We start from the raw sequence: 12,445 nt of genomic DNA on the forward strand, positions 1-12,445 counted from the left end.
AAAATAAAAAATAGGGGTGAGATGACAGTTCAGAGGATGAGCTAAATGTGATGACAAAAATCTGCATGTATAATGTAAATATGAATATCTGGAGCCAATTCAATTCAATTCAACTTTATTTATATAGCGTCAAATCACGGCAATGCCATCTCATGATGCTTCACAGACAGAGAAGAAAACATAATGGAAGCCAATTCATAATAGCCTATATAAGGAAACCAACAGATTGAGTTGGAGGGTCCAACTCAATCTCCTATCCTGAGCAAGCACACTGGCAACAGTGGGAAGGAAAAAACTCCTTTTTAACAGGAAGGAAACCTCCGGTAGAACCCAGCTTAAGGACAGGCAGCCATCTGCCTCTGCTGTGTGGGGGGAAGAGGACAGAAAGACAATAGACAACAGGAACTGCTAATCCTGGCCAGGGAGACCTGCTGAGACAGGAGACATACATGTTAATGATGCAACACTATTATTGGGGGGGATAAAAGAAAGAGATAAAGAGAAAGAAGCTGAGCGTATCAGGAAATGTCCCTCAGCAGTCTAAACCTATAGCAGCATTACTAAGGGATGCTAACCATCCCTAGCTATAGGACTTATCAAAAAGATAAGTCTTCAGCCTAGTCTTAAAGGTGGGGAGGGTGTCTGCTTCCCTAACACTAACTGGGAGCTTATTCCTCCTGCTTGGCCAAAGAAATAGAAAAATAAAGACATTGACCAGTTTACATTGCCACAGATTTCAGTTTCAAAATTCTGAAAAAAAATAGACATGATAGTTTTCCACACCTGTTGTTCCTTATTATAATGTTTAGTTACATGGGATTTAGTCCCTTCCATGGACATCATTTCTAAGAATGCAACCACAGTCTGTCTTTCAGTTGATCTATCCCACCAGTCCGTTGCCACAAATCTTTTAGCTGTCAAAAATCCAGATGTAAGATTCTTTTTGTGAACTTTTGTGAAGAGTACACCCAAAATCCTTTTATTTTACTGAATTACCACACAATATGAGGATTTCTCCTGCTGTCAGTTATAACTGTATTGTGCAGTCAAATGGGAGTAAAATATGTTCTCGTCTGTTAGTCAGGGTATGACTACAGCTTATCCAAAATATTTGCTGAGTTTCAACCTCTCTTTATATACAGTCTATGGTTGCAACCTTATTTGTACATACTTCAAGACAAGACTTTGTCGTCGATACTAAATGCAGCTTTAAGCTGAGCAAAAGTTCTTTGTTTTTAAATAATTTCTTTTTTCCTTTGTGCTTGTTTCCTGAATAAAAGACAGAGAATGCACAGTGTGAGTGGCACTTCACTTATACTGTGCCATTTAACTTATGTCAAATTGTAAAAATAAACACTGAAAAGATAAAAACCACACATCTGAAACTCAGACAGGATTCTTTACTTGGTACTATATTTAAATAACATGCAGGCTGGCGGCTGATTTTTCTGGATCATATTGATTACATGAAGAGGAAAAGGGGAGTTAAAATATAAATTATATTTTTTGCATTCATTCATGCTATATCAGTATATATAAACAGTATAACAGTCAAAACAAAGTATACACACACCTATTCACCTTCTCATTGCTCTTTCTTACTCGCTATGGTAACAGATTGAAATGAAAACAAGGGTTTCCCCAACATAATGCTGACTTTAATCTGAATGACACGCCTGTATAATATGAGATGTATAAAACTCGGATTCAGCACTTTATAGAAAGTCCATATACAACATAACATATGCTGATATTTAATTTCCCTAACTCATTTTTCTTTGTCACGTGGCCACACTGCCATCTAGTGGACTACGAAGTCTCTGCAAGAATAAAAAAAAAAATTATGTTGTACTGAAGTGTTTGATTGGTTTATCAATTAAAAATATCACAGTTTAACCTAATGTATGAAGATTGGTTTTAAAACACGTATTTTCTAACAATGCGATGCTATCTGCCTAGTATTCATGTTGGTACTGAATAAGTGATGTCTGGATGAAAGCAAATATTAAATAATTCCTCTGATTTTAAAGAATTGGAGACTATTATGTCTCAGTATGAAAGAGGTTGCTTTTCTCATCTTAGGAAAATTCTTATAATTTTGCCCAGTTATTTGGAAATAATTATCCATTAACAGTGGAAAACATCTCCAATTCCCACAATGTGATAGGGGTTGACACGCCTGTTCCTCAGTTAATTTGTTAAATGCCATTTCCCAAAATTGACAAACTTGGCAAACTTATGAAGTTTGCTAAGGTTACTTTTTGCAATGGCCAACTTTGTGAAAGTAAGAGTATATATATATATATATATATATATATATATATATATATATATATATATACACACACACACACACACACACACACACACAAAATAAAAACAAAAATAAAGCGAACACCAAAGTAACACGTTGTATATCTGAATGAATGAAATTTTTTTATTAAATACTTTGTTCTTTCTATAGTTAAATGCGCTGACAACAAAATTACACAAAAATCATTCATTCATTCATTTTCATATATACACTAAGGAATATATCCTTATATACACTAATGAATCTTATCCGAGTTGCCAAAAAGAAAACTGAACTCACTTATCTTGGTATGTAATTAGATTTTTCGGTATAAAGTTAAGAAATTCCGAGTTCTTGCTTGTTCACGAAAGCAGCATAAAGTGCTTTCGACGCACATGCTTTTTTAGGTACGTACTTCCGCAAGCTCCACCACGGTGTGACGCACAGACGTGACGTAAAGACGTTCCTGTGACTTGCAAAATGGGGATAGGACCTGTCCTCGAAAACAAGCCTTTACAGATGATTTTCGAGATTTTGTTGGTCTGTCGCGTGAGAAAGTCGACAAGCTGTGAACTTTGACAACAGCCAACTGGTCACTAAAACAGAACCCGGCGCACGTTTCATGAAAGTAAGTAGCTCTCGGTTGGGATTAGCTTTTAGCTTATTTTTCCTCCAGCCAGCTTGTTTACAAGTCTAACCATTGAGGCCAGAACATTGAACTGGCTTTCATAAAGTCTTTAGCATTCAGTTCGTCTTTAAACATCTCTTAATAAACTACATGGAAGCTCTTTTTGTTTAATATTGCTGTACAACACAGGGGAAGTCAAATACAAACACACTATTCACAATTGTAGTTAATTGAAAACTTTATTCCAGCAAACGATGTCTAAACATGGCTATTTTAGTCTTTAAAAGTAGAGGAAAATATGTTTAAATAATCAGAGATAGTGGAAATTAGAACTGATTGATAATTGTGGGTAGTTTTTCCGATTGAATTAGACTAAAATGTAATTCAGTTAGCTTTTGGGGTTGTCAGCCACATCTAAAAAGTAAAATGAATATGCAATTACTGTGTTCCCATATAATTTATCATTTGACATTTCAGGGAAGATTTCATTCTCACGTCTTTTAATTCCTTCCATTGTCTTTTGTCATTATAATCGTTTTAAAGCTGCTTTATTTAGGAAATAAGAAGTCAAGCCACAGTCAAATGTATCATGCAAGAGTGGATGAAGTTTTGCTTATTGTATTTGTATGAGGGCTCCAGAGGTCTATTTATATCAGCAATACCAAAACAGAAATATATCAACAGGATGCACATTTACGTGCATGAAATAACTTTATATTTAGTATTAAAGTTATTTAGACCCAAGAACATTCAAATGAAAGGATCACCAAATGTATGATATAATGGCCACAGTTAGCATCAAATTAATTTATAAGTCCCCTTTTGATATCAAGCTCCTGTGACTTTAAATAGTTGAAAAATTCATACACCTTTGTGTCCATTTTGAGTATACATGTATGAGCTATTGCATTAGAAAGTGTTAAAAGTCAATTTTTGTCGCTTAAGTCCATCTGAAGTACACATTTTTGTTTGTCCACTGCTGTTTATCACCATAAAATTCACACTTGTTTGCTGTGAGAATGTCTCAGAAATAACAAAAATAATTTAATGTATTCTTCTCTAATAAAAAAAAAAATAAAAAAGAGAACGGTCAGTGACTGACAGTGGTTAAGGAGATATTGGTTATCAGCTGCACAGTTTGTGTACATAATCTGCAAGGGATGCAGTAAACATACTTCATTTAAAAAAGAAAAATAAAGCTTCAACCCAGAATTGCAGACTGATTATAAATAAGCATGTGAATAATTAAGACAAGTACCCATAAGAATGACTAAGTATAGCTGAGGAGCTTCTCTTTTGGAGATGATTCATCAGCTTTTCCGATCAAATAGAAAAGTTACCCAACTTGCAACCTCTTTTCATCCAGGCTATTTAATTATTGAAACTGTCAAAATGAATTGTTCCTCTCTTTGCAGTGTTGTTCTCGATAGGATGATCAGGAATCACGAAGAAGATGTGAGTAACTTCCTATTCTGTCTTGTAAAACACTTTGTAACTAAATTAATTTTACCACAAAGTTCTGCTTTTGGTGACATTTCTGCAGCGATACACCACCCTTGCTAAGTAAACCTCTGCTTGCACACCAAAGAACAAAAGTCCTCATGTGCTAAAATGGTTTGAAGAATTAGGGGAATTTTATTTTTGATGTTAGAGGCATGTGCTCTTTCAAGATTAAATCTCTTGGTTTTGTCTTGGATTCGGGGAAACAGACATGCAAATGTCACAGTGGTCTTTTCTGTTTTTCTTCCAGGAGTTTGTTGCAGTGCGGGTCCAAGATCCCCGCATTCAGAACGAGGGTTCTTGGAATTCATATGTCGATTATAAGATATTTCTGCATGTGAGTACTTGCACTAAAACCGCATCTAATAAGGGGTGTTAAGTACTTAAAGTTTAAGATGAAGCTCCCTTGACCATGTTTTTTGAAACAGAATGGCTGCTAGATTAGTTTTATCAGAAAGTTTTAGAGTTGTGATGAGACCAAAAAAAAAAAAAAAGATTTGAAGTCTATCTTTTTCGACCCTGCGATGGACTGGCGACCTGTCCAGGGTGTGCGCCGCCTCTCGCCTGAAGGCTGCTGGGATAGGCTACAGCTCCCCCCGCGACCATTGATCGGATTAAGTGGTTCAGATAATGGATGAATATCTTTTTCCAGTTTTTGCCATGTATCTCAGCAATTTGATGACGTTTTCTCTCAACCAGCTTCCGCATGGCAGACCAGAAGCAGACGGATTTCCTTTGTTTTGACAGGAGTTGATGAAGTTGTCAAGCCATTGGCTGTTGTAGAGTAATGCTTTGTCAGCACTACGGCTCCATGCCCAGATGGATGTGTTGTGTGGGTGTTGACTCATGAAATTGACTCAGGCCATGTGACTTCACATGATCTTACATCAGTTTGTTTGTTCAAACGCACACAATGTTTGATCCATCTGTTCTGAACTTGCAGGTTTTGTATTTATTTCAGCTCCCCTCCACAGAGACCTTCTGGTGACGTAGTTCTCCGTATGTTCACAGACCAGCTGGTGTCACTGCAGCTAGCATTAGTTTGTGAAAAATGTTTTATTTTATCTGCTCGGTACCCAGAGTAAAAAGGGTTTGAGGGTTTTTTTTTTTTATCCAAACAACAGTTCAGAATCAAGATAAGTTCAGTTCACAACAAAAAAGTATCAGATTCAAAAGAAAAAAATAAGCAGGCAATGTCATGGAATGCCTAAAAATTATGACACATGTCTTCTCTAGGTCAACTATCTGATAATTGTAGCTGGATGTGTCAAATTAAGGATAAGGAAGAATAATGAAGAAATTGTCCCACTGAGGAGCTTTCTTTTGAAATGGTTGGACGACATGGTTTGAATTGATTATGGCCTGTCAGAGGTTAGCTTGTGATGCATGTATTGATGGTCTGTGTGTGTATCACACGTTACTGGAACAAATCTGACATGTGATCATGCTTCTGTTCCGCTAGAAGTTCAGCTACAGTTTGGGAAGCGTGAATGTGTGTCGTTCCAGTCACAAGCTGGAAATGTCAAGGAGGAAAATTACGTTACTTTATACTTTATTTGCTTCCTTGCTTTTGTACTACCAAGTTGTTGCTGTTTCTTGCAGTATTGTACAAAATCCTTCACGACATCCATCATTTCTTCAGCCAGACTTTCCTAAAATCTATAAAATCTACAGTTTTTCCAGCTTTATGAAAGTTTTTCAGAGGTTGTCTTTAGACATTGGCTGGTTTTTCACTCATTCAGCTTCAGTACCTGATCATTTCAGAGGAATGCTTTTTTCCTCTGCTGTTGCAGAGATGTATAATCTGTTCCCAAGTCAAAGACTTTGACAGACAGAAAACAATTTTTGAGCCAATAAGGTGACAAGCCACTCAATTTTGGCACATTTAAGCATGTCCTGCATCCATCCATGGGGGTCGGGGGTACCATTAAGGAAGAGTACATTCACCCTGGATGAGTCACCAGTTCATTAAAAGGGCAGCACAGAGACAAACTGAACAAACAACATGCACACTTGCACTCACCAGTAATGTAACATGCATGTTTCTGGGCTCTTTGCGGAAGCCAGAGTACCCAGAGAGAGAATAATGTGCAGTGTATCATCAAAAAAAGAAGGAAGTGGCAAACAAAAGAAGAAGTGGCAGGCCTAAAAGAAAAGTATCTACAGCAAATAATGAGCAGAATCTGAAAGTGAGGTCTTTTGGAAAAAGGAAAAACAAATCCAGCAAAGACCTGACACGAGACCTGATGGATGCATCTGAACCTTCAGTTGATCCACATACTTTTGGCTGAAGCCTGATCAGAACCAGTCTCCATGGCAGATGACGGAAATGGGGGGAAAAAAGGCTGAAGTTTGCCAAATGACACAAGAATTGGGCTGAAAAACAGAGGCTACAAATCCTCCCGAGAACCTGGACATGAACATCAGTGAAGCAGTGTGGGATCATCCTGACAGAATAGATCAAAACGCAGTCAACATCAGAAGAAGAGCTCTGAAAGAAGCCTGGAGAAGGATCCCTCTACGAGATTCTAAGAGGACTCAAAACTGTGATGAATAATGCAGATGCTTCATAGCAATTTCTTTATTTGTTAGCATTTTTTTGAAAGAGGAGTACCTCAAGGTTGGAGCACAGTCTTTCTTTTTTTTCTTTTTTTTTTTTACCCTAGAACACTGATTTTGAATGGCTAGTCATCCTATATTAAAGTATCATGAGTGAAAATTGCCCAACCTTCGTGTTTTAGGGTCAGTTAGCTTTATTGGTAATTGCATTAAACATTAAATGTTACCAGTAGTGCGTGTGTGTATATATATATATATATATATATATATATATATATATATAATATATATATATATATATATGCATATGTATGGTTTGTTTCTCTCTCTCTCTCTCTCTCTTTCACTTTCTCTATGAGGTGTTTTCTCTTCTTTCCCTTTCTCTTTCTGTGTCTCTTCTATCCTCTCCGTTCTGATCCAGTAGTGCAAACTCTGTAATACAAACTATAGTGCAAAATGAATGGAGAAATAAAATAAGAATTCAGAAAGTCAAAGCAATCATTATATCTCTAAAGCTTCCCTTGACAGAACACAGCATCCAGACCATTATTCTGCTTGCTTAAATGCTGAACAAGACATGGAAAAAAAAATGTCTCCAGTATTATGTGATTTTACAGAGTATCAGTAATTAGCTCCATGTCATAATACGCTTTTTTCCATCCTCAGACCAACAGTAAAGCCTTCACAGCTAAGACGTCCTGTGTGCGGCGGCGCTACAGCGAGTTTGTGTGGCTCAAGAAGAAGCTGCAGAAGAATGCAGGCTTGGTGTAAGTCAGCTGGTAAAACATTCTCCAAAACAAGTCTGTTTACTTGCTATTTAAATCATCATGGCTTCAGATTTACTGGGTTTGTCAGATGATGCCTTGCTAAGATGCTTGCTATATCTGCTCTATATTATATCATATTAGTGTAACAAACATGGAAAATGAAGACATTATTGTCATTGTTTTCATTCCAGGCCAGTCCCAGACCTTCCAGGGAAATCCTTCTTCTCCTTCAGCAACGATGACTTTCTGGAGAACCGAAGGAAAGGACTTCAGTCCTTCTTAGACAAGTCAGCTCACGCCTATCTACACAAACCATATCTGATGGACAGTTTCTGTTTTGTAATCTCGTCTGCATGTCGGTAAACAAATATGTTTGCTTATTTTCCCCTCAGAGTTGTCCACACAACGGTATGTCTGTCAGACAGCCAGCTCCACCTCTTCGTGCAGACCCAGCTGCCTGTCGGCCACATCCAGGACTGCGTTCAGGGCCTCACACCGTTCTCCGTGACTGACGCCATACTTACCTACGCCTCGTCCAATCGGGGACTAGTTCAGGCTCAGGAGGAAGAGTCCGTCAACGAGCCGAGTTTGAACATTTCTTACGAGTCCATGGAGAGGTAAGAAGCATGGATGTGTAGAATTCTGTTTTCACACCGGTATGTAAATATATTTTGCTATTTAAAGCAAATGTTTTTTTATTTCCCTCTCCACAGTCCAGCTCCTCATCAACCTTGCCTACAAACTCCTGCCACCTTCAACTCTGGCTTCCTCCCATGTGCAGACTCCGACCCTCTGGAAGATATACTGGAGCTCAGTGAGCAGAGCTCAGAGGACATGCGAGACAAGGACAAACCCTCAATAAGAATCTCGCAGACCAGTAACCATCTAGAAGCTGTTGTTGATGAGTGTGGTTTCAGAGAGGCCACGTTTTATCTGGGTGAGACACAGGATGACACAGAAAGCCTCAGCCCACCAGAGCGGGGGGGCTGCCTTATACAAACACCGGTGGAGGTGCACTCGCCCATGGTGGTGGATTGTGAGAAAGACTGTGAGAATGTTCTTACTACAGATACAACAGAAACACCTGATGCTTGTGCAGACTCTGAAGACAGAAAAATAGAAATATTCAATTCTGAACCTGGAGAAAATGCACATTCAGAAGCAGTTTTAATCCTGAAGGATGACAAGAATAACCAACAAATTATGGAGAGTGAAGCTGGATCTCGGGAGGAGGAAGTTCTGGACGATGCCTGCTGTGAAAAACAGGTTTTGACCAACGGGCATCATGAAGGCTACGTTACCGATAGCAACTCGGATAAAGAAACGGAGCCAGACGACAGAAAAAGCAGTAAATCAGGCATAGATGTTCAAATCGTTGGGGTTTCTGGCTGTGTGAATGGTGCGCTACAGGTGGACGCCGATGTGGTAGATTCAGCTGATGAAGCGCACGTAGAGGAAGTCAAACAGGAAGAAGTGCTGGTTGGGACCAAAGACAAGAGTATTGGGCTCAGCCTGAACTCGCTTTCATATTCCAACGAGAGCATCATCAAGTGCAGCGAGGAGGAAAGCCTTTGCGAGGAGCAAACTGCTGACGTTTACCTGAAGAAATCTCCTGAGGATGTCACTCACTGGACAAAAGAGACTCCCAATGGAAGTATTTTAGACCTGCATATGAATGGATGTCTTCTGGGGAACGGGGAAACGTCTACCACAGCAGATGACGACGTGCAATATATTAGTGATGCGAGTAAATCTACAGATGTTAACCTGACTATAGCTGATGGAGATCTGAATGAAAACAGCGACTTCAGCATCTTGGAGACCAGCTGTGTGCCTGGATTAGCCGGTAACGAATGCGCAGAGCAGGAAGTCCTGTCCTCGCTGTCTTTGGACGGATCAGAGGAGATTCGGGAAGAGGAGATGCATTAGTGAAACCAGTGAGCTGCATCTAAACTTAATTTGCATTCATAAGGGTTGTTGCATCCTCACTGAGGCAGAGCAGTGAGTCTTGAGAGCTGTCCTCTGCCAAAGACACATGAAGTCCCATGCACATTAGGAAGCTACATAAAAGGAGCTGTGTTCTGTTCCAACTAAAACTTAAGAGTTAATGTTTTCACAACATGCACGATCAGCATTGTTCCAGTCAGCCAACGATCAAGGGAAATTACCAGTTTAAGAAAAGCATATTTAATATCTATCTCAAACCGTAAGTTGGGGATCCTCAGTCCTGGAGTTTGAGAGCCAGGGTGTCCTACAGGTTTTCCAAGTGTCCCTGCTACACCTGATTCAGAGGTTTGCAGAGCTTGTCTGAGTCAGGCGTGTTCCAGCAGGGACACTTGGGAAAACCTGCAGATCGCCGGTCCTCGCGGACCAGGATTGTGGATTCCTACCATAATTCAGCTGTGAAACACAATTTTTTTTAACATGTTTTGTTATTAACATTAGAAAATTAAGCGCTTGCATTGCTTTCCTTCCCACCAGCCTGATTGGCTTTGTTGGACCAGCAGATGGTGCTCAAGTTCACACAAGATTGCAGTTTGCAGAGTGATTTCACAATTAAAACACTGGAGGAAGAAATTATTCAGACATACACTCCACTTAAAAAGAAATTCCTTTGTTTACAGCAAATCTGATGACTTAAACAACCTCCCTGAAGTGATTTAGATGATAAAAAAAATTTACATGCACATAATTTCTGAAGAAGGGCTGAAGCTACAATGAATCTCTGGTAGATGTCACATTAGGAGGACATATTAATATCTTCTGTTTATTTTAACTGAGCTGCAGTGGATCAAATCTGACACATAGGACAACTACTAAAATAATAACCTTCAGATTAATTTTATTTTTACTTCAAGAACAGATTTCTGAATGTTTAAAATGGACAGGAGGACCAATAACAAATACAGAGTATGTTAGGACATGTTTGTTTCAAGGAAAAAAAGCTTTAAAATCTCCCACAGTGCTCTTCTTGTTTGTGTGAATCGCCGTCATTTCTGTCAGCATCTACATCCAAATGAAACTTTGATCTGACTTCATGATAGTTTTTAATGTTGTTTACTGTTGTTGACAGACCGGCAAGCTTTTACAAGATAATGTGAATTAAATTAAACCTGCAAAATATCCAGATTGAGGCCGTGAGAACGTGAAGCTCACCTCTTTGCATAGCAGCTCTGAACATAACTAGATATTATATATTACCAGGAAAACACGTGCAATAGATGTTGACATCTTATCATTAAATCTGATCAAACCGTTTATTTCTTGACAGAATTTTCTAAAAATACATTTTGGGCTTGATCGCAGCTTCCCAGAGAAACACTTGAATGACCACACCTGTACTGCGACACGTTGGTTTACATACACTATAGTTTTTATAACGGCGCTGCCTCTTTTCTTCATGATAAGTATAATTTGCTTTAAAAAAAATCTTTTTGAGTGAGTCAATCCTATTGAAACGTGCTGTGTGCTACTCCTTCTACTGATTTAGATGCATTTCAAAGGGACCCCAAGAATATGATGCTACTTTACAATTTTTTTTTCTATGTACACACACACACACATACATATATAGTTTCTTTTTAAAATGACGTGAAAAATAAATGTTTGGAACTTGGATGTACAAGGGTGATGTTAACATCAGTGGCTAAATCCGTGTACGTTTGTTAATAATAATCACATTTTGAAATAAACAGTTTTCTTCCACAGTGATGTCCCATTTATTTACCATATCAGAGCAATCCTGCCACCTACAGCCTAAAATATATGTACAAAATGACTATTTAACCCCTTGATGCCTGTTGTACATTTGTAACAAAGCACTTCTGGCTTTTGTTCATTTTGTTCTTTTTTTTTTTCTTTTTCCCATTTATTTGCCATTATTGACTCACGTCTATATTTTTATTTTTCTTATTAACTACTAATATGTTCAATTTATTTTATTCCAGTCCTTTCCCTTTATTTTTTATTTTTATGCAATTGTGAATCAGTTCAGATGTTAAGGGGTTAAAGCTTACAACTGAAAAAAAAAAAAGTTTTATTACATTTAAATAAGCAAATTGTCATCTTTAAAGCACTAACGTATGATTGGTTAATGGATGCTTAAATTATTATGAATACAGACATTTTTACTGATTAAAAACATCTATTAAAAAAAAAAAAAAAAAAACCTGCAGATTAAATTCTCCAAATAAATCTTCCTACAATTTTTAAGCTTTAACTAATTAATAGACAAATATTTTTCCCAAAAGGTTGATCAGCTAACTTTTCCAGCTCTAGTTTGCATTTCCTAGAGAAGAAAACACATTAATAAGTGGTTGATGATATACAGAAATAACTGCAGGTAGCTTTTCAGATCACTAAAGATTATCTGACGTACTTCAGTGAAATTATATCCGGATGTGTCAGCGGCAGCAAACCTGCAAAAAAAAAAAAACTTATTAGAGGAACATTCATCAATAATTCAGAGTTCATTTCAAACTGTGCCTATTACAGTATTACAGATTTGTTTTCTTTAATCATACAAATGATGCTGTAATCAAGTGTTTGTAGTATGTAGTATGTATATCATCTTAGCCGTTGTACCACTGATAGCTTTATGTAGTACTTCTTTCAGCCAGCAGATGCCATAAACGGCAGGTCAACAACTGAATGTACCACAGTGGTAATCTGGATGAGTACCAGGGGGACTGCTTCTGT

At 38.0% G+C, this 12,445-nt stretch overlaps 1 protein-coding gene across 1 annotated transcript; it reads left to right on the forward strand.

Annotated features, from left to right (window-relative positions):
* The first annotated feature begins 2,780 nt into the window (after positions 1 to 2,780).
* Positions 2,781 to 11,445, forward strand: snx11 (sorting nexin 11). The gene is made up of 7 exons (XM_079260758.1): positions 2,781 to 2,921; positions 4,337 to 4,376; positions 4,672 to 4,758; positions 7,647 to 7,747; positions 7,939 to 8,034; positions 8,140 to 8,364; positions 8,461 to 11,445. Exons 2-7 carry the CDS (start codon positions 4,353 to 4,355, stop codon positions 9,674 to 9,676), a joined length of 1,749 nt encoding a protein of 582 aa, XP_079116884.1. The 5' UTR covers positions 2,781 to 2,921; positions 4,337 to 4,352; the 3' UTR covers positions 9,677 to 11,445.
* The last annotated feature ends 1,000 nt before the right edge of the window (positions 11,446 to 12,445 follow it).

This window comes from Telmatherina bonti (assembly GCF_933228915.1).
Source record: "Telmatherina bonti genome assembly, chromosome: 21".
Classification (NCBI taxonomy): domain Eukaryota; kingdom Metazoa; phylum Chordata; class Actinopteri; order Atheriniformes; family Telmatherinidae; genus Telmatherina; species Telmatherina bonti.